The sequence below is a fragment of the Triturus cristatus genome, chromosome 5_2 (genome assembly GCF_964204655.1).
Source record: "Triturus cristatus chromosome 5_2, aTriCri1.1, whole genome shotgun sequence".
NCBI lineage: Eukaryota > Metazoa > Chordata > Amphibia > Caudata > Salamandridae > Triturus > Triturus cristatus.
Window position 1 is genome coordinate 762664793 of NC_140588.1, and position 22358 is coordinate 762687150.

The 22358-nt window shown below is 48.2% G+C and overlaps 1 protein-coding gene across 1 annotated transcript in view; it reads right to left on the reverse strand.

Moving 5' to 3' along the window:
• Nucleotides 1–3557: 3557 nt before the first annotated feature.
• Nucleotides 3558–22358, reverse strand: part of LOC146829238 (sodium- and chloride-dependent neutral and basic amino acid transporter B(0+)-like) — a 1256359-nt gene continuing 1237558 nt past the window's right edge. Inside the window, exon 14 of the mRNA XM_085606669.1 lies at nucleotides 3558–3725. Coding sequence (XP_085462795.1) covers nucleotides 3558–3725 — 168 coding nt within the window. The remainder of the gene's footprint in view (nucleotides 3726–22358) is intronic.

The window sequence follows — 22358 nt, forward strand, 5'->3', positions numbered from 1 at the left end:
ATGGGAACAGTGAGTTGAGAGTGTATTTTTAATTTATGCTAGATTATTATTTGTAATGGGAAATGATTCCTGAACATTTGCCAGGTTAAACACATTCTCACTCATTCACTGTAGGTCTAAGGCCAACTTCCTGGTTAGAGATCTGGAAGCTCCGTAGTGCTGTGAGGTCTTCCTGCTTATAAATGTCTATGCTTGGTACTTGGCCTGAGTTCTGTTAGTTAAGGAATTGAAGTCTTCCTTATCAAGCTTTTCACTCAGCCATACATCGGTGCTTGTCTAGGTTCGAAGTACTTGCAAGTGACAAGTTTACTGGGTTCCTGAGGCCTATCGTCACAGCTTCATCTAGATAAACACCCTAGGTAACCTAAGTTATTTACTTTATTTATAGTTAGGTAGTGTTATTGCACTAGCAGGCATGGTTCTGCCATTTTCCTGTGTCCACAATACGGTTATGCCTCTTCAAGGGAATTTAGTTTCCCAATTACTCTCTGCCAAGCTGGAGCATGAGTTGGATGCTTATGAAAGAGGGTGTTGAAGTTCATGTGTGTTGGCATGATCCTCAGCTTCACATAGGTTGTTGTTTCTGAAGTAAGTATTGGGTGATGAAATCCAATGAAGATTAATAAGTCCTCATCTTGGTCACGCCTACTAAGATCCCTCATGCAAGTCCTTCCGCCTCCACTGCAGGTTATATTTAGCAGCTTCACAAGAGAATTGGGTTCAGGGTCCCCGTTTATGATCTCTTCCTAGGCATGGAAGGAGACAATTTAGGAGGTTGGGTGTCCTTTTTAGGTCTCGCGAGCAAGGCTCGAAGAGACATTTTATATCTGGGCTTTTTCAAAGTGCTGCCGTGGCCTAAAGCTACAGTGCACGTGAACGTGCACGCGCGCAGCGCCATGTGTCTGCGCTTCACATGAACAGCATCTGCGCGTTGAGTGCTCCTCTCCGGAAGACCTGCTGAGTTAATTATAGGTCTGCAGAGGCATGCTGTGATAATGACCGCTCCCCCGCCTCGCCAAGCGCGCGTGCCACGCTCCACCGGGCTTGTCTTGTTTTTTTTTTGTGCATATTTATATAGCGCGAACTCGACCCGAAGGTATTGGAGCGCTTTACATAGCACCCCATTTACATTACACATTCAGGCATATAGTGAGTTTTACGCACTCCTCTTCACCTGACATCCGCTTTTCTTCATTCTGTAATCTGCCCCTACTCCCCATCTTTGCAGAGTGGAATGAACCTCGCCTTTCCCAGTTCCTTACACCCTCACATATCTTAAAAGAAGGAACAAACAGGCCACTGCTCACACTCCTTTCACATACCAATGCCGCACACACATTCTCACAGTATCTATCGGACTATGTGAAAACAGCATTTTGTAGACACTAACAAGCTTTCACCTGCAAAACGAGTACAAGACAGTATAAATAGTGCTTTCACTGTGAAAACCACACGCTCCCACCCATCGTAGGCAAACTTGAGGCCCGCTAGTATTGCGTTCACTTTAGTCTCTACGTTATAGGTTGAGCGAGTGAGGCACGCTTTGATCGCTCGAAAGAGGCAACTTATTTTTCAAAACTGCTCCAGGGGCCGGCATGTTTGCATATCGGCTTATTCCCCGGCTTTGCACAACGCCGGGTAAATGTACTATGCAACACGGACCGACTAACTCTCAAAAGTTTCATGCTTAGAATTCAGTACCTCAGGGGAAAAAAAGTCAGCAACATTTCTGAGCATTAGAGACAGTGACTGTTTTTCCGTTGGTTCAAGAAAGACTCGTTATCACCCTCAGCGTGCCTTTGCAAAATATACATGTGGGAGATAAAATAAAACAGCTTGGCTCAAAATATTATTTTTTAAGGAACCATAGAGGTAACTGCTCGCATTTAAAATGGACATGTTTATGCATTCATTATACATGTTTATGCATTCATTAACTTAACGTGTGGGTTCACTCACGAGGTGGCTTTTAGGTTTCAGTCAAACACCAAACGTAGAATGAGAACGTACCTCTGAATACAGGATACCCATGGCTGCTCCACACGGGTCTGGAAGAAATTAATGCAGGATTCTGGGATTGCGGGGGCGGCGTCCGACTTTGCTTGCTTAAATCCAATCGTTTCAAGGGGTAACTTCTGCCTGTAAACACACGGCAACTGCCAGGCGCGCAACACTCATTGGACTCAAAGGGCTTCAGCGCCCGTCCCCCCCCCGCTCTCCTCCTCGGGTGTGGCAGCACCGGATGAGACAGCTTCCCGGGCCACACACAGCCGCTCCCGAGCACTTCACAGGTCTTTAAAAGACCATTTGCAAGTTAATGAGGCCTTGCTGTTGTTTCACCCTTTCTAAGTGCCCCTCCAGTTCCACTCTTTATTATGGCTTAAAAGATTCAGCCCCCACCAGACTTTCTCAAGCGTTCTAAAAGCAATATGGCACGGCCAGTAAAAGCGAGATTTAGAAAAAAACTTGTGATAGCTTCTCACTTTGCAAGAAAATCATTTTCTACTTTCAACTCGTGGCTCGTGAGTTGTTGTGAACGGCGTGTGCTCCATTGATTTTGACCCTTTTCTGGTCAATTTCAAGTCCAAGCGCGTATGCTCACGAGGTAGTGGGGTATCAGTTAGCCCTCTTATCACGTAACGTGATTCTAATGTTTGTTTTGTTTCCATTCTTACCCTTTTGCGCACATGAGACACCCAACATAACTGCTGTTCCCAGCTTTTTGGTTGCATTTTTTGTTTGACGATGAGCATGTGTTGTAATGAAGCAGCCGCATCTCTAAGCCTATATGTGTGCTCTCAACCAGATTTAGAGTCAGTGCCACACTTCTAAGAGGCGAGGTTGCAATTTGCACAACAGCGTTGCAGCTCTCACATGCACCAAATGGGCCCTGCTTGGAGCACAGCGGGAGTGCTGCTCAGTGCATGTCAAAGAATGCTTTCAGATATATGTATTGGACACACACATCGAGCTTGTCACATAGCACGTTACACAAACCATTGGCATTGTAAATGACAATGGCTTTTATTTATGTGTTTTTAACAACCTGCAAGCGGTGCGTAAACACGCACTTTGTACTTATAGTCGCTGCCTATGAGAAGCAAGGCTGGCAGTAACTGAATCTCTTTTACTACCAGCCTTGCTTCTCGTAAGCAAGGACTATGAGTACAAAGTGTGTGGTTACGCACCGCTTGCAGGTTTTCAAAGCACATAAATAAAAGGCATTGTCATTTACAATGCCAATAGCTCAAACTCTGGCAAATGCGAGACCTATTGCATTGCAAATGCTTGTTTGTACTGGTAAAAGGAATGTTCTTTAAAACAATGTATGCTACTTGATTGTAAGTTGGTCGTGATTTTTTCCTGCCATAAATAAATGATAGTAGTTAACTTTTTGTGTGTTGTATTTTTTTCTGTTAATTTTCTTCATGTATGCATTCATAACAGATGTTATCATTCAAAATAAAAAATAATTCTGTGGCGATTTATCCAATTCAACCAACTCATTTTCAGCTCTGATCAGATATTCTTTATTCAAAAAAATGCAAAACTGAATATTACACGTAAGCATTGTTCTGAAAACCAGTTACAGTTCCTTGAACATTCGGAATCTCTATAATATTCTTATGTTTTGAAGTCCCCACCATATGCTTATATCGGTCTCCGCGGTTCTCTCTTAGGGCTGGACCCCAGTTTGGCGCTGGTCTGCTTGTCTTCACAATACGCTGGAAAAACAAAAAGTCATAAGTATTTGTCTATACATGTGGAATCGTTGTGTCTTGTTACTATGCAAAACAAATCAATGTGCAGAATGATATTTATGTTTTATTAGTGATCAAATGGCAATTACTTATACATATTTGCACCAAGCAGCCCCCAGCTCACTTTTCTCTGTTTGCCATCTCTGGATTGAGCAGATTGCTCTCTTGAGGGGCATCCTTAGGCACTTACATTGCTTTGATGCAATGTAATGCACATATGGGTGGTACACAATTAAGCCAACTTGTTATGAGAGGTTCTGAGATCCGATATACATGCTAGTGTGGTGAGAGGGGTGTGCGGTGGTAATAATAACACTAATACTACAACTACCATAGTAGTAGCAGTAAAAATTATTAATAATAATAATTTTAATAACAACAACATTAACAACAACAACAACAATAATAATAGCACATGATGAGATGGGAAGATTATTTTGGTTTTATACCATGGTTTTATATACATGACACTACTGGACACGTTACTTACCTTCCGAAACGCCTTATCTGGTAGAGACATGATCTAGCCGCAGATTCCCTACCTTTGAACTTCCAGGCATCAGGCTGGATCCTGAAGATTTTTCTTAGCAGTTCCCCTGTGCGTAGGTAGGTGGGGTCGGTCTACTCCACGTGACATCGTCGGCGTCATGTTTGTCCTCGTCATGACGTCCGCGTTGTCAATATAACCGCCACTCTGGCACGCTGATGTCAGTACATTTTACGACTTTCCATGCCAGTAGGGCAAAGCCATGAAGTGACTGACCATAGTGTGTTAAAAAACGAACAGCTAGGGCCCTGAAGGGGAAAATTCCTGACACTAAAAACAATTCCGTAGTGAGGGGAGGATTGGTGGGTCAGTAATGAATCTGCGGCTAGATCATGTCTCTACCAGATAAGGCGTTTTCCGAAGGTAAGTAACTTGCCCATCTGATAGAGACATCTAGCTGCAGATTCCTTACCTTTGAACAGATACCCAAGTAGTACCATCCTGGGAGGAGGGACTGAGAAAAGGTTTAGGCCAGAAAATCCTGCAGAACAGAGCGACCAAACAGGCCTTCTCTGCGAACCTGGGAATCCAGGCAGTAGTGACTGGCGAACGCGTGCAGCGATGTCCACGTGGCTGCTTGGCAGATATCGGAAACAGGGACACCACGCTGGAGAGCCGTTGTGGTCGCTTTTGCCCTGGTGGAATGGGCCCTAAGCCCTTCAGGGAGACCTTTTTCGCTAAGGCATAGCAAATTCTCATACTAAGGATAACCCAGCAGGGTATAGTCCTCTTTTGGACAGCACACTCTTTCTTTGCACTCACGTACACTATAAAGAGCTGGTCATCCACCCGGAACTCTTTAGTTTGATCAAGATAGTACGATAACGCTCTTTTTTTGGTCCAGACGATGGAGATGCTTCTCTTCCTTGGAAGGGTGAGGTGGTACATAAAAGGTGGTAAGAGTAACCGACTGTTCCATGTGAAAGCACTACTTTGTCCATGAAATCTGTCAGGTAAGGAGGCTGTGATGACAGTGCCTTCAGTTTGCTCACCCTCCTGGCAGATGTTATTGCCACTAAGAAGGCTGTTTTGATGGTGAGCAGCCGTAGAGGGCAAGTGTGCAGTTGCTCAAACGGTGCCCACATCAGAAAGGTGAGAACTAAATTAAGGTCCCACTGCGGCATAATAAAGGATGAAAGGGGGAACAAATGCGTTAACCCCTTCAAGAATCTCTGCACCAGAGATTTGGAAAGAGAAGGCTCAACAGGCAGCCGAAGAAAAGAGGAAAGGGCCAAAAGATAGCCCTTCAAGGTGTCCAGAGCAGAGCCTTGCGGGGCTAAGGAAGTATAAACAGGAGGACATTAAATAAAGATGCAGATAGAGGGTCAATAGACCGGTCTGTACAATATTTACAAAATTTGTTACATCAGCAGGTGTATACCGATTTTGTGGAGGGATGCCTGGCTGACAAAATACCCTCACAGACTTTGGGAGGGAGGTCCAAAGTTGTCAATTGTCCCTGCTCAATCTTCATGCAAGGAGGCGGAGAGTGGACAGGTTCGGGTGGAGGACCCTCCCCTGCTGCTGCAACATAAGATCCTCCTGAAGAGGCAACCTGACCGGCGGATCGTTGCTCATGTCTAGAGGATTGGGATACCAAACTCTCTGTGCCCAGGCCGGAGCCGCTAGAATAACTTGTGCTCGGTAACTCCTGATCTTCTTGACTACTCTGGGCAGGAGTGGTATGGGCAGAAAGGAGTATAGAAGTTCTGTGCACCACTCGCAATAAAAGTGCTGCGGAGCAAGAGCCACCTTGAAAACTCCAACACGCAAAACTGCTGAAATTGCACGTTTTCTTTGGAGGAGAACAGATCTAACCAAGGCTCTCCCCATCGTTGAAAGAGACCTTGTGCCACCTCTGGATGGAGATGCTACTCGTCAATTATTTGTTCAGGGGGCATTGCCGGGAAGCCCAACACGATGGCTACGCTCTGTTAGTGCTCTGGCAGCCGACGGAGTAATCTGACAACATTCTCGCACATCCTGCCATTCTATCCGGCAGTAATCGAGCTCCAATCGTAGATGACCCCTTAGAGGCAGCAGGGGGCCTCTGAGCGGCCACAAGAACCCAGAGGAAGAACACCCATGGGCGCAGCATGGACCCGCACTTTGGAGTCGGTCTGTGACGGCCTGCCTGTGCGGGTTGCAGCTGCTGCCACACGGTCCCATGCAATTTGGTACTTGTGCTTTGCACCGGTAGGGATGGCCGGGTACCACGAGCAGTGGTGTCACTAGGGCCGGCGCTGCACAGGTCTCCCACAACTGCTGACCCCAAGTCTTGGAGAGGCCTGAGCTGCTTCGGATGACTGCCATGTCGTTGCCAGGCCCAAACACCCAAGCGAATAAGGCTGCTGTAGTATTTTGTGGAATGCATTATGCTCCGGGAAGATACACAGAGACAAGTGCCCACAGGGCTGCTAAATTGCCCATATAGACTGAGGTTGTCGCCTACACTCTATATTACAGCAGCAAGGGAAACATCACTCACTAGGAACTAGGAGAGAGCCTTGGTGCCTGCAGGTAACTTGTTCCCAGATTGGTTCAAGCTCTGATACATAGCACAAATGTAGCAATGGGCAAAGGAGTCACCTGGCAGGGCAAGATACCCTTTGAACATAATTAATGCTCTCATGCCGTGAACGCAGACACAGACATGGGTCAACGTGACGCATCTGGTAGGTGTGGCCCAGGGGAAGTGGAAGGGGGGTGAAGGCACCCCTAGAGACAACGAATACAAATTTGACCAACATAGTTGGCAAGATTGATGCACTAACCCTGAGACTAGATGCCATGTGGGAGAAGGTGGAGAAGCATGAGCAGCGTTTAGGTATGGCTGAACAGTGGGATCTCAGTCACAGATGATGATTTGATAGGAGTGACCAAAATGCAAAAGGACATGCTGGCAGAACTTAAGATGGTGAAGAGGAAGACTAACAACCTCAAAACCTCATCCCTCAGAAGCAATATACGCATCATTGGTGTACCTGAATCCATAGCAATGGGTAAAATGAAGGTATATGTGGAGAAAAACTGATCATGTAGCAGGTTGGCGTGACGCAATATCCTCAGAGTTTGTGGTAGAGACAGCACACTGTACGCCGAGGACCTGGCCTGTGCTGGGTGCCCCACTGCGACCTATCTTGGTCAAACTATTAAACTACTGAGACCGTGATGGAATCCTAGCCATGGGGAAAGAGAAGGGACATTACCTACGAGGGATGCCGGTTAGCGTTCTACGCCAACTTCACACAGAGTGCGCAAGAGGCTCACTGGAAATTTGTGTTGACCAAAAAACACACTGCGAGACATTGACATTGGATAAGCTATCCTGTTCCCAGCGAGACTTCCCCTCACCCTAGATGGTAAAACACACTTCTTCACAGATAACCAAGCAGCCAAAATGTTTCTGAATACACACACCAAAAGACGCTTCAAGGACTGCAGTGATGAGGACAGTACCTCTGAAAGTGATGTGGAATAAAATTGTTCTTCAAGGTAGGCTACCTTTAACCATAATTAAAAAAATTGTATGCCCGACCCAAGCAGGCGAGCTGACCAAAACTATAGTTGGATGGGTATAGGAACTGTAGGTCTACTTGTAAAAAACTGTTCCCACGGACAGGGTCTAATGCCGACATCAGGCACTGTTGAAAGAACACTGGGGCTACCAATGATGTGTGACTATTCTGTGTATTTCATATGCTCTGCATAAGTCATCCATATTGAATTGAATTGAAGGGGCACTTATAGAGCGCATGGCTACCCTAGAGCATCCCAGCGCTATATACTTGCATATACTCTTACCAACACTGCAGGCATGCTCTGAGACTGTGAGCAGTGAACAATGGCGGATGGCGGAATGGGGAGCCCACATTTTTTATCAGGTTGCCCTCATGGCGGATACCACTTTGTTTTGGAAGGTTATGGTATTTCTGTTATTGAGTAAGAGTGGGTATAGGTTGGGGTAGCTAGCTAGAAATTTGGGACCCAGGGCAATGGAAAACAGAAAATGTTTTCAATGCCTGGCCCATGGCTTAGCAGTACAGAACAGACTGAAAATACCTCACACACATTTGAACACCAGAGGACTACACTGTAAGTGTAAACCACAAAGTTATCATCAGACTCATGACGTGGAATGTGAGAGAGCTAAATGACAGACACAAAACACGCCACATGTTGGCCTATGCTAGTAGACATCAAATGGACATATTATTATAGGAAACCCTCCTTGGACAAAGGTAATCGTAGTGGGTGGCATGCACTTGGGGTACACATCAATACTTTGTAGACTATTCTGCTTACTCAAGAAGTGTAATGATAGTAATTTGCAGAGAAGTCCCCTACCAACACAAAACTAACATAGCGGATCCAGACATGAGATAACTGATCATCCAGTGAGCACTTATTAACACTCACACCACCATAGTGAACGTGTACGGCCCGAACTATGATGACCCACAGTTCTTTCGTGCTGTGGGACCACAGTGCAGCAAACTGAACTATCAAATAAATATATGGGGAGGAGCCCAAAATGTCACAGCGGTCAGTACACTAGACAGCACTAATGTGAGGGACAGACAGCAATTGGGGATAAGAAAGGCACCAGTGTAACAACATAATGTTCTGGCTGTATGGAAAGCTGTACATCACGAGAAACAGATATATGCTTTTTACTTACCTGTGCGAGGGACAGCATCTAGGCTGGACTATAGGGCGGGTCCCTGGGATGTGGTGGGATGCTCAGAGCAGGTAGAACTCCTCCCACACACTTACTCGAATCACTCTCTGGTAGTGCTGACGCTTTGCCTCCCTGATTACCCACAGGTGAGTGCGAGCTGGGAATTACAACTATCAATGCTTCTTGATAACATCTTCAGAGAGGAGATTAGACAATGCATAGTTGAATACTTTCAGCAAAATAAAGACTATGTGGAGGGCAAGGGGTTTCCCTGTGAGGCATTCAATGCGGTAATCAGGGGAGAGTGCATTGCCAAAGGGCATGGTATGCTCAAATCCATTAGGGGTAGACCGGCCACTCTAGAGTGAGAACTACCAAGCCTAGAAAAGATGCAAACTACAGACCCAACCTCCCCACTACAAGCGAATATACAACGCACTCTCATGGAATACAAGGAAGAGGCAGAGAGGGAAGTTCACTACCTAGGGAAATAAATCTATCACAAAGAGGGCCCTGTTACTAGAAGAAGACAACAACAGTGGGAAACCAAAATTGTAAAAAATACAGATTTCTCCATTTCTTTTCAACAGGTATGACTCAGTAATTAGTATATTTAGACAGACCTATTCAAAACAATGTTTTTAATTTTTATACATATTCAATATGTTGAGTACAGTACTTTAGCCTATATATATATATCTATATATTCACTGAAAAAACCATAGGTTTCAGGTACGTTATAGTTAGGAATTAGCATTTAAAAACCTTAGAAATTCACTGAAAAAACCATAGGTTTCAGGGGCGTTATAGTTAGCTGGACTTTTTACTCGTACAAAACCATTGAAATTCCCCCGTTATAGTTAGTTCAGCTAACTATAACTCGCGCGCCCGCAATGCACTACTGATGACGTCATATATTACATCACTCATGACATGGTCAGTGACATCACTCATGACATCACTAATGGTTTTTTCAGTGAATTTCAAAGGTTTTTTAAATGCTAATTTCTAACTATGCCTACAGAGATAGGACATGTGAAGAAAGAAGAAAAAACGCACAGAAAGAAAAAAAAGAAATGCTCAGTGGCGCTTACTGGAAGCACCTGGTGGGCTAGTTAGCCCCCAGGGGCCCTCAGGATTGAAGGGGAATTATTTCCCCAACTTAAAACGCGCCATAGGGCGTGTTTGCACACGTCACCTCAGGCCCAGTCCCCTCCCTTCACCACTGTGTAAACGCGCCCTGTGGCCGTTCTAAGTTGAAAGATTAAGTCCCCTTGAATCCTAAGGGTCCCTAGGGTCAAACTAGCCCACTAGGTACCTCCAGTAAGCTCCACAGAGCTGCGTTTCATAGAGGTGTAACAAGGGGTGTGGCCTCAGAACACCTGTCGGCAAGGCAGCTCCCTGGCGCATACCGGAGATACCTGTTGGGCTAGTTGGCCCTCAGGGATCCTCAGTATTGAAGGGGAATTAATTCCCCAACTTACAACTGGCCAGGGGGCGCGTTTGCAGAGTGCTGCAAGGAGGGGGCATGGCCTCCGGCGCGATGTCGGTCTTTTATTTATTTAATTTTTTTAAGAAGGAGGGCTGTGTGGCCCCCCTTCTTTTTCAAATTTTTTGTCAAAAAAATTAAATTTGGCCCTCCCAAGGCCTTAATCGGCCCCGGGGATCCCAACCCTCGGGTCATGGCCTTTTTTTGTTTTTTAATTCTTTAGGAGGGGCTGCATTGCCCCCCTCCTCAGGCCACTTATGGCCCCAGGGACCCCATCCCCCGGGGCCGGCCTTTGTTTTTTATTATTTTTAAAAAATATATATTTAGAGAAACACCTAGGACATGCTGGACAAACCATATGTACCTATCACCATGACGATTTGCGTGATATTCATTAAAAGGCGACTATGCATAGAATGAATCCACATGGAATGTATTTACACCGCTAGTGAAGCTCTAACGTGTCTGACGCCTTACCGTGCCTAATCCCGGCGCCCCCGCCGGTGGGTACTCTCCAAGTAGACACCCTTGTCGTTTATTTATACAAACATGGGTAGCTATTGACGGGCACATTTAATATACACGCACACCAAGCCATTCAAAGGGGATTCGACAAAAATTCGACGAAACTATGCAAGAAACCCCCCCTCACGGTTAATAAAACACACATCCACCACCGGATGTGTTATACTTTTTATTCTACTCTCTGGAAAGGAGACAAACCTCACTTGAGAGTCACAGCGTGCTCCTGGCTGAGCCCAATGCTGTGTTACACCCACCAGTGCCCGCCGAGTGCCTCACACCTCTGTGTTGTATTCCACCAGCTAGTGCGTATGCTATGACACTCTCTAGCCCATGTGCACTGTAACACCACCCCGTGAATATGTCATGCCACACTTGCCTTCGCACGGGTTATATTGCCCCATCTAACGTGCCTTCCTCGATGCTTATGTTATAATGCACAGCGCTATGCCATACATATTACAATCTGGGATCCATATGTTTGTCACAGTGCATGTGCAACGTTACACTCCCCAGCACATATTTTATATTACAACTTTAGAGACTAGTTAGGTTACACAACACTGCCCTGTGCATATTACACTCCAAGGCGCATATCGCATAGCACGCGCTAGTGCCTGTGCTATCTCGCGCTCTCCAATGAATCTGTCATTGCGCACAATGTATTGCATATTATATTTCATGCCCTGGTTCATCTTATATCACACTTTTTGGTGCATAGTTTATACCATATACCATATCTAATTTTCATTTTCAATCGTGCTCTCAGGACTATGTTCTATATAACACTGCATCCACCTACCCTTTTCACGGGCATTACATTTTGCGATGGGGGGTGGAGGGTCAGGGGGTGTTTCTGCCAAGTGAGCCCGGAGTCACAGTCACAAACGTCCTCTTCTTCCTGAATAAAAGTGAGATTATGCTGCATACTTGTTCATATTTTAAGTAGTTCGCACAGACACACATTTTAAAAACAATAAAGTTCCTAATACCCACCTTCTCTGAACAGTTAGCTTGCTGCCCCATCCACATCCTCCCTATCCTCTGTTGTCTGAATCCATGGACTAGCCTCCTCCCTCCTGCCATGCATGGTCTGATGTGCTGCCACTGCCCTCCATTTAGCATGATGTACCAGTACACTCCTCCTGCCCTCCATTGCCCAATTCTATGGCCCATCATTGACCTCCTGCTTAGCCTCTGTGCTTAGCTTGCTGCCCCCATTCTCCTTCCCCCTGCCCTCCGATGTCTTTGTGCATGCCCCTGCTCCATCCTTTTTGCCCACTATGTTCCATGGACCTGCCACTCCTATCTACTCTGAGTGTTCTGTTGAGCTGCCACTCCCCTCCCACCTGTGTAGCATTGTCAGATGACTGTAACCTGTCCTTGCCACCTCTACCCTGCCTGTCCACATGCCATGCCCCTATCCCCTTCCTCCTGTCCTCCATGGTCCCTTTTACTGCCACACCCTTCTGCCCTCCCTGATCTGTTGTGCTGCAACTGCTCCTCCTGCCTGCCCTGTGCGGTCTGTTGTGAGGCCCCTTCCCCTGAACTCTCTTGTCTGTGCCCAGGTCCTGACCCTTCCTTCTATCCTCCATGGTCCTTTGTGCATGCCCCTGCACCCTCCTTCTTGCCCATCATAGCCATTGTGCTGCCACTAACCCTCCCGCTTGCCATGCATGGTCTTCTGTGCTGCCATGGCCCCTCCCACCTTCCCTGTGTGGTCAGCTAGCTGCCCCTGACCCCCTCCCACCTTCCCTCCATGGTCTGTGTGTTTGCCACCATAGTCTCATTGTTGCTCTCCATGGTGTGTCTTGTTTCTAGTGCCCATCCTGCCTGACCTCCATGGTCATCTTGCTGCTCCTGCCCTGCCACCTTGCCCCCAGCCCTCTGTTTCCATGTGCAGACCCCCTATTCCCTCCCTCCTGGCTTGTCTGTTCCATTGTAATGCCCCTGATCCGTCCCTCCTGCCCTTTATGGTCTGTTATGCTGCAGCTTTCTCTCCTGTCTGTCCATTATGGTCAGCTAGCTACCATTGCCTCTTTCCCATCTGTTCTCTATTGTCCATGTGCATGGTCCTGTCCCCTCCCTATTACTTTTTATGGATTGTTGTGCTGCACTCCCGTCCCGCATGCGCTGTGTGGTGTATTGTGCTGCTGCAAACCCTGATGCCTGCCCTGTAGGGTCAGTTTGGTGCACCTCTCCATGTCCCTCCTGTCCTCTGATATCCGAGTCCATGTCCCTAACCCAATTCCTCCTGCCTACCATGATCCAATGTACCATACTTGCGAACATTTTGAACTTGGTAAGAGGGAGATTTTGAAAAAAAACTGGGGTATTGATTTTCCCCTTTGAGTTACATTGAAAAAGAGGAGATTGTAGACAGGAGACAGATCAAATAAAGCCCATTTGAGCTTAAAAACATTGGACGTTTCCTGGCTGAAACGGGTCTGTTGGCATGTATGGTTGTACTACCACTGCCTCTTCCTTCTGCCCACAATGGTCTATTATATTGCCACAGCCTCTCTTGCCAGTCCTGTATTGTTGGTTTGTTGCCCCTGCCCCCCTTTCCACTGCCCTCCATAGTCTGTTGTGCTGCCACTGCCCTTCCTGCCTGCCCAGTGTGGTCAAATTGTTGCCTCTGCACTCTCCTACCTGCCTTCAATTTTCAGAGTCCGTGCCCCTGGCCTCTGCCTCTCAACAGTATCTCAATGAACAACTAGATTGCTAACATTCTATATTTATTACAAAAGTGTGGAACGCCTGACTTCATCTTGATGTAATCAAAACTGTAATTCCTAGAGTATTTCCTTTAGAAATTACATATATGAGAGGGTCTTCTTTGCATCAAAATTATGGTTAGTGCTCTAAAAAACTAAAATGAGGACATATTTTCTGAGTTTTCAAATAGCGACAAAGAACTTTTAAATTATTTGTAATCTTTATGTTTTTTTATCCAGTTGACCACTTGATTAAATGTTGCACCTTGGCGAGAGGATGTGGTGTTACTTCCAGAGCTGCAGACTTTCAGTTCAGAGAAGGTGGGTATTAGGAACTTTATTGTTTTTAAAATGTGTGTCTGTGCGAACTACTTAAAATATGAACAAGTATGCAGCATAATCTCACTTTTATTCAGGAAGAAGAGGACGTTTGTGAATGTGACTCCGGGCTCACTTGGCAGAAACACCCCCTGACCCTCCACCCCCATCGCAAAATGTAATGCCCGTGAAAAGGGTAGGTGGACGCAGTGTTATATAGAACATAGTCCTGAGAGCACGATTGAAAATGAAAACTAGATGTAGTATATGGTATAAACTATGCACCAAAAAGTGTGATATAAGATGAACCGGGCGTGAAATATAATATGCAATACATTGTGCGCAATGACAGATTCATTGGAAAGCGCGAGATAGCACAGGCACTAGCGCGTGCTATGCGATATGCGCCTTGAAGTGTAATATGCACAGGGCAGTGTTGTGTAACATAACTAGTCTCTAAAGTTGTAATATAAAATATGTGCTGGGGAGTGTAACGTTGCATATGCACTGTGACAAAGATATGGATCCCAGATTGTAATATGTATGGCATAGCGCTGTGCGTTATAACATACACATCGAGGAAGGCACGTTAGATGGGGCAATATAACCCGTGCGAAGGCAAGTGTGGCATGACATATTCACGGGGTGGTGTTACAGTGCACATGGGCTAAAGAGTGTCATAGCATAAGCACTAGCTGGTGGAATACAACACAGAGGTGTGAGGCAATCGGCGGGCACTGGTGGGTGTAACACAGCATTGGGCTCAGCCAGGAGCACGCTGTGACTCTCAAGTGAGGTTTGTCTCCTTTCCAGAGAGTAAAATAAAAAGTATTACACATCCGGTGGTGGATGTGTTTTCTATTAACCGTGAGGGGGGTTTCTTGCATAGTTTGGTCGAATTTTTGTTGAATCCCCTTTGAATAGCTTGGTGTGCGTGTATATTAAATGTGCACATCAATAGCTACCCATGTTTGTATAAATAACGACAAGGGTGTCTACTTGGAGAGTACCCACCGGCGGGGGCGCCGGGATTAGGCACGGTAGGGCGTCAGACACGTCAGAGCTTCACTAGTGGTGTAAATACATTCCATGTGGATTCATTCTATGCATAGTCGCCTTTTAATGAATATCACGCAAATCGTCATGGTGATAGGTACATACGGTTTGTCCAGCATGTCCTAGGTGTTTCTATAAATATATATATTTTTAAAATAATAAAAAACAAAGGCCGGCCCCGGGGGATGGGGTCCCCGGAGCCATAAGTGGCCTGAGGAGGGGGGCAACGCAGCCCCCTCCTAAAGAATTTAAATTAAAAAAAGGCCATGACCCGGGGGTTGGGGTCCCCGGGGACGATTAAGGCCTTGGGAGGGCCAAATGTATTTTTTTCAACAACAAAATATGAGGGTGCAGGCCCTGGGGGATGGGGTCCCTAGGGCCAGTAAATTAGAATAAGAAGGGGGGCCACACAGCCCTCCTTCTTAAAAAAATTAAAAAAATAAAAGACCGGCATTGCGCTGGAGGCCACGCCCCCTCCTTGCAGCACTCTGCAAACACGGCCCCTGGCCAGTTGTAAGTTGGGGAATTAATTCCCCTTCAATACTGAGGGTCCCTGAGGGCCAACTAGCCCAACAGGCAGTGTGCGCCAGGGAGCTGCGTTGCAGACAGGTGTTCTGAGGCCATGTCCCTTTTTACACCTCTAAGCAACGCAGCTCTGTGGCGCTTACTGGAGGTACCTAGTGGGCTAGTTTGACCCTAGGGACCCTTAGGATTCAAGGGGACTTAATCTCTCAATTTAGAACGGCCACAGGGCGCGTTTACACAGTGGTGAAGGCAGGGAACGGGGCCTGAGGTGACGTGTGCAAACACGCCCTGTGGCGCGTTTTAAGTTGGGGAAATAATTCCCTTTCAATCCTGAGGGACCCTGGGGGCCAACTAGCCCACCAGATGCTTCCAGTAAGTGCCACTGCTCTGTGTTGCAGAGAGGTGGTGCAGGCTGTGCCCCTTTTTACAACTCTCTGCAATGGCGCTTACTGGACGTACCAAGTGGGCTATTTTGCCCCTAGGGATCCTCAGGATTGAAGGGGACTTAATCTCCCAACTTAAAAAATGGCCACAGGGCATGTTTACACAGTGGGGAAGGAAGGGGACGGGGCCTGAGGTGACGTGTGCAAACATGCCCGATGGCGCGTTTTAAGTTGGGGAAATAATTCCCCTTCAATCCTGAGGGACCCTGGGGGCCAACTAGCCCACCAGGTGCTTCCAGTAAGCACCACTCCGCTGCGTTGCAGAGAGGTGGTCTAGGCCATGCCCCTTTTTACATCTCTCTGCAACGCAGCTCTGTGGCGCTTACTGGAGGTACCTAGTGGTCTAGTTGGACCCTAGGGACCCTCAGGATTCAAGGGGACTTAATCTCCCAACTTAAAACGGCCACAGGGTGTGTTTACACAGTGGGGAAGTGAGGGGACGGTGCCTGAGGTGACGTGTGCAAACACGCCCTGTGGTGCGTTTTAAGAGGTAGTTTTAATCCCCTGCCCTATTAAATACTAGGGGCTTACAGAAGAGGTCATGCTGATCACAGGGGGACCCCAACGCATAGTGTTCTCTAGTGTATGTAGGTGTTTTCACTGTATTCTGAGTGTCTTTTAACATAGCACTGGCTCTAGGACTGGTTAGTCAGACTCAGTTACCACCAGTATCCGTCTGAAAAAGTTGAGGGTACAGGATGATTTTGCAACAAGGCTTCTTTCTGCTCTTCTGTTTGTTCTTTCTGCACGTTATCCTGCAGTCCCCGGACTGCCATGTCCTCCTGGCCAGTGTCCACACTGACCGGGCCTAACCCTTCCCTTTTTATACACGTCAGTCATCCCTATGGAAGGCCCAAGGTACCCCCCTGGGCAGGGTGCAGTATATGTAAAAGGTAGAGCATGTACTAGTGCAGGTATCATGCTCTGGTAGTGAACAGCGGCCATTTTGTGTGTTCACTGCTGCAAGATTATCTTGCTCCATAGGCTAACATGGGGGAGGCTGGTGCCAATGGCTATCAGCCTATCTTCTCATAGGAACAAGATAAGACATGAGTGTTTGATATCCCTGAGCTCAGCATTTAATAACACATCTTTTAGGAGAGCTTGTTTTTAAATCCTGAGTTGGAGAATAGTACTTTTTAGAGAGTAGCTGTTCTCTTGTCTGACCCTTCTGTGTGCCGGGGCATTGTTGTGGATTGACTGTCTGGTTTGAGAGTGACAGGGGCTGGGGATCCCCCAGGAGGTTGGCTGAGTCAGCCCTTTGCTGAATGACGACATTTGCAAGTAGAGTGGAGGGAGGAGGTAGCACCTGGGAGTGAATAGGGATGTGCCTGCCTGCCACAGTGCTGGCTCCACCTCCTGCTGGGCGGCTGACGACTCTGCCCCTCACTCTGAAAGGAACGAAGAAGCCAGGAAAACAAAGTGCTCCAGCAACACCCAGAACTGGATCAGACCGGGCTCAGGACCCACTTGCACAAAGACTTCAAAGACTTTTATGGGTATAAGTAAAGGACCCATGACAACAGATTTTTAGATTCTACAAGCAAGAGGAACCTCTGCCAGAAGAAGGACCGCTGAGGAACTGAAGGAAGATTGCCTTGCTGTGTGCTCCAAGGGCTGACCTGTTCTGCTGTTCAACTGAAGGAGAGAAGAAGGGCTTGCTGTGTGCTGTGCCCCTGCCTGCTTGTACTGCCAAGACTTTGCTGTGTGCTGTGTCTGAAACTGAATCTCCAAGGGCCTGAGAAGAGCTGGCCTCCTGTCCTGGAACCCAGGGTTAAAAGGTTCCCAAGAAACTGAACTAAGCTATCAAGATTGTGCTGCACCGGCCTGGAGTGGGAAGTTGCCTGCAGCTGCTAAAATCCCTGTTGCCGTGAAGGTTTTGCACTGCCAGAGGGCCGCAAATCGCCCCGCAATCTCGCCGTACCTTGCCGAGGCTCCCGAAGCGAAGATCGAGCCCGCTTCCCTCTCATTGGTTGAGAGGATCGAGCCCCCTCACTAACGCCGCGCTGGGATTGGTCAGTGACCTCAGGACGTCCCGAGAAGCCGGCAGAGTGGTGCCCGAGTCATCTGCGTGACCAGTCTTCATTGAAGGAGCAGCGAGTGTATCCAGCGTGCCCCCAGCCTGTGAACCCAAGAAGAGAAGGGCCGCACTGCCTTCCCGCCGCTCGTTGGATTGTCGAGAGCGGGCGGAAGGGCGGACGTGACCGGCCGGGGCTGTCAAGGAAAGATCTGCCCACGCTGAGGCTGCAGCATAACGCGCACGGTGAGACAAGCTGACTGGATATTACAGCCCGGCTGTAATACACCCTACGGTAGCGAGTAGAGACTTGAGACTGTTCTTAACATAGAAGAAACTTCCTAGTAACCTAGTGCAACCCTTAAGTTCGTGTGCAACATATCCTGTAAGTGATCATATTTTCCCTGCTACACTATATAAAGATATATTTTTGATATATACCTGTGTGGTCTACCTTTGTGGTGTACGAGGGGGGGGGGTCATTGTGGGGATTGAGTGCAAATACGTAACACATTGCCTTGGGGATAAGCCTGACTGCTCGAGCCAAGCTACCTAGAGGGTGAGCAGGGGTTATCTACCGTGTGTGTCCCTGTACCCTGACTAGAAGCAAGGGTCCCTATTTGGTCTAAGGTCCTTACTTCTGCCAACTAGAGACCCCCAGATCTAACATTGGTGGTCAGCGGTGCGGATCAGAACCAGTATTTGCACTTGACCTACAGTGATTCTTTGTACATCACTAGTCTAGTTAGCAGTTGCATTGCACAAAGTTTTGAAACCTATTTTTGGAAGGCCTAGGAAGCATCATGTCTCTGAATGGAGTAGGCGAGGAGATGGAATTGCAATTTGAAGTAAAGGAGTTGCTCTCATACAAAAAAGAGCAGCTGAAGCAATTCTGCAAGCAGCTGGGATGCCCAGTGAAGGGCTGCGCTAACAAAGAAGAGCTACAAAAAGCTCTGAGGGCCTGGTGGGAGGCTAAACATGTTGAGCCAGAGGATTTGACTGGAGAGGACGGTGCACAGGAGCATGGATTTGGATCCAGTGATTTGCCAGTGAATAGACCAGCGTCTAGGGCTGGCAGCACCCCTTCCAGTCGGGGTCTCTCTCCAGAGGAGCTGGAGGAAAATCAGAGGATTAAGGCCCATGAGATTGAACTTTTTAAGCTCAAAGCTCAAGCAGAAGAGAGGAAACTGCGCCTTGACAGTGAGAAGAAGGCGGAGGAGAGGAGGAATGCTCTCGCTTTGGAAGAGAGAAAACTCCAGTTGGCTCATGAGTTGAGCATGAGGGAGCTGGACATTAAAGCTAAACAGGTGGAGTCCAGTCCGAATGGTGGCAGCGCACAACCAGTACAGGCGGGTAAAGTATACATACCAAAAGATTTGGTGCAGAATTATCAGAGGGGTGAGGATATCTATGCATGGTTTAGATCCTATGAGCTTGCCTTGAAGATGAATGAAGTGCCTGAGAAGAGTTGGGGAGCAGGTTTGTGGAAGCATTTTGAGGCCTCTGGGAGGGATGTCTTAGCACCCTTAGAAGCAGCAGGTATCTTAACCTACCCCACTATGAAGGAGGCCTTATGCCTCAGGTATGGGCTTACACCAGAACAGTACCACCAGAAGTTTAGGAACTTCAAGAAACTTGATTCAAGTACTTGGGTGGAGTGTGTGAGTATATACACGCGTGCACTGGAAGGTTGGATAAAAGGCAGCAAAGTTACTGATTATGTGGGGTTGTGTCACTTGATTAGTTGGGAGCACTTGAGTAGTCTATGTGTTCCAGAGCTGCGCCAGCATCTTTTAGACAGCAAGTTAACTGATCCCAGTGAGCTTGCTAAGGAGGCAGACCGCTGGACTAGCACCAGGGTCAACAAAGAGGTGGTAAGTATCCCAGCCAAGGGTGGACAGGGTCCCCAGCAGAAAGGTGGGGAGGACAAGGGTAACAATAAGGAGTTCTCTAAAGGGCCCCAAAACAGTTCCCCGGAAAAGGAGTCCCAAGCCCCCAAGCCTAGGAAGTCTTGGCCCCATAAGGGCAGACAGGATAACAGACCACCGCCTACTTGCTATGCTTGTAGGGAAGTGGGGCATATCGCCCCTAAATGTCCCAAGAAACCCCCAGCACCAGCTGCTGCTCCAGTCCCAGGGTTAGCTAGTGTAGCTTTGGGAGGGGATTTGATTTCCAGTGGGGAAGAGGGATTAGCTATGATGACCCTTGTCTCTTTAGGAGACCAAGAGATGGTCCAGGATACCTTGATACCCGCTAACACTAAAAAATACGGGCAAAAGGTGACCATCAATGGGAGGGAGATAGAGGCTCTGAGAGACACCGGGGCTAGTGTGACATCTGTCAGGTGTCAGTGGGTGTCTGAAGAGCAAGTCATTCCCAATGTGCTCCGCCCAGTAGTGGCAGCTGACACTTCAGTGCGCCTCTGCAAGATGGCGCGTGTTCCCTTTACATGGGGGGGAGTCTCTGGTACCTTGGAAGTCTGTGTCAGTGATGCCTTGCCGGTAGATTGTCTGTTGGGTAACGACCTGGAGAGTTCTCCATGGAAGGACGTAGAGCACAGAACTCACTTGGAGATGTTAGGACTGCCAGCGTGGATCTGTGTATCCACACGTGCCATGACAGCCAGTAAGGGTGGATCAGTAGAACCGGAGCCTGGGACAATGGCCCAGGAACCTGTCAGGAGAGGAAGGGGCAGAGGGCACGGGAAACCGGCCCCCACTGTTCCCACGGTCCAGGAGGAAGCAGAACCTGAGGGGGATGCCCTGGAACCTACAGGGGAACAGGTGGCCGAACTAGGGGAATTGCCTGAGCTGACCCATTGGCAGCAAGAGGGTGGTCCCTCCAGGGAGGAATTCTGCCAGGCTCAGAAGGAGTGCCCTTCTCTCATTGGTGTGCGGCAACAGGCTGCAGACCAGGCAGCAGGCCTAGGGTCCAAGGAACATTTGATCTACTGGGAGGATGACTTACTTTATAGTGAGCCTAAGTTTGCTGAGCCCGGTGCAGCCCGTGTGCTGGTGGTACCCGAGCGCTTCAGGAACTTCTTACTGGGTCTGGCTCATGACGTGCCTCTCGCAGGACATCTGGGGCAAGACAAGACCTATCACAGGCTTGTCACCCACTTCTACTGGCCCCAGATGAAGAAGCACGTCAGTACCTTTTGTAAGTCTTGACAAACATGCCAAGCCAGTGGTAAGAGTGGAGGAAAGTGCGTGGCACCCCTCCAACCTTTCCCTGTGGTGAGCACCCCTTTTGAGCGGGTAGGCATTGATATCGTAGGGCCCCTGGACCCCAAGACTGCCTTAGGCAACAGGTTCATCCTGGTCTTGGTGGACCACGCCACCCGGTACCCGGAAGCAGTCCCTCTCAGGACAATCACAGCACCCGTGGTGGGCCGTGCATTGATGGGGATCTTTTCCCGCGTGGGGTTTCCCAGAGAGGTGGTCTCCGACCGGGGTACCAACTTCATCTCTAGGTACATGAAGTCTCTGTGGGAGGAGTGTGGGGTAACTTATAAGTTCACCACTCCTTACCACCCTCAAGGAAATGGGTTGGTTGAAAGGTTCAACCGCACCCTGAAAGGTATGATTATGGGCCTAGCGGAGCCCAAGAGACGGAAGTGGGACGTCTTGTTACCATGCCTGTTGTTCGCCTACAGGGAGGTGCCTCAGAAGTCCTTAGGGTTCAGCCCCTTTGAACTGCTGTATGGCCACCCTGTTAGAGGACCTCTCACACTGGTGAAGGAGGGGTGGGAGAAATCCCGTGGGAAAACCCCCCAGGATGTGTTCAACTATGTGCTGGCCATCCGCAACCAGACGCAGCGCTTCAGGAAGCTCGCTCAGGAGAACCTAGAAGCCATCCAGGAGGAGATGAAAAAATGGTACGACCAGAATACCACTCTGGTAGAGTTTCATCCTGGGCAGAAAGTGTGGGTGATGGCGCCGGTGGAGCCTTGTGCGCTCAGTGACAAGTGGACCGGGCCATACGAGGTGGTAGAGCGCAACAGTGAGGTGACCTACCTGATCAACATGAAGACTCCTAGGCAGCCCCTGAGAGTCTTGCATGTGAACCGCCTCAAGCCCCACTTTGAGAGGTCTGAAGTGACAATGCTCATGGCTACAGATGATGGTGGGGAAGAGGATAGTGATCCTCTCCCTGACCTCCTGGCAACCAAGGAGCAAGACGGGTCAGTGGATGGTGTGGTCCTCTCGCCCACCCTGACCCCAGAACAGCAGAGAGACTGTCGCCAAGTGTTGGGTCAGTTCGCCTCCCTGTTCTCCCTGAC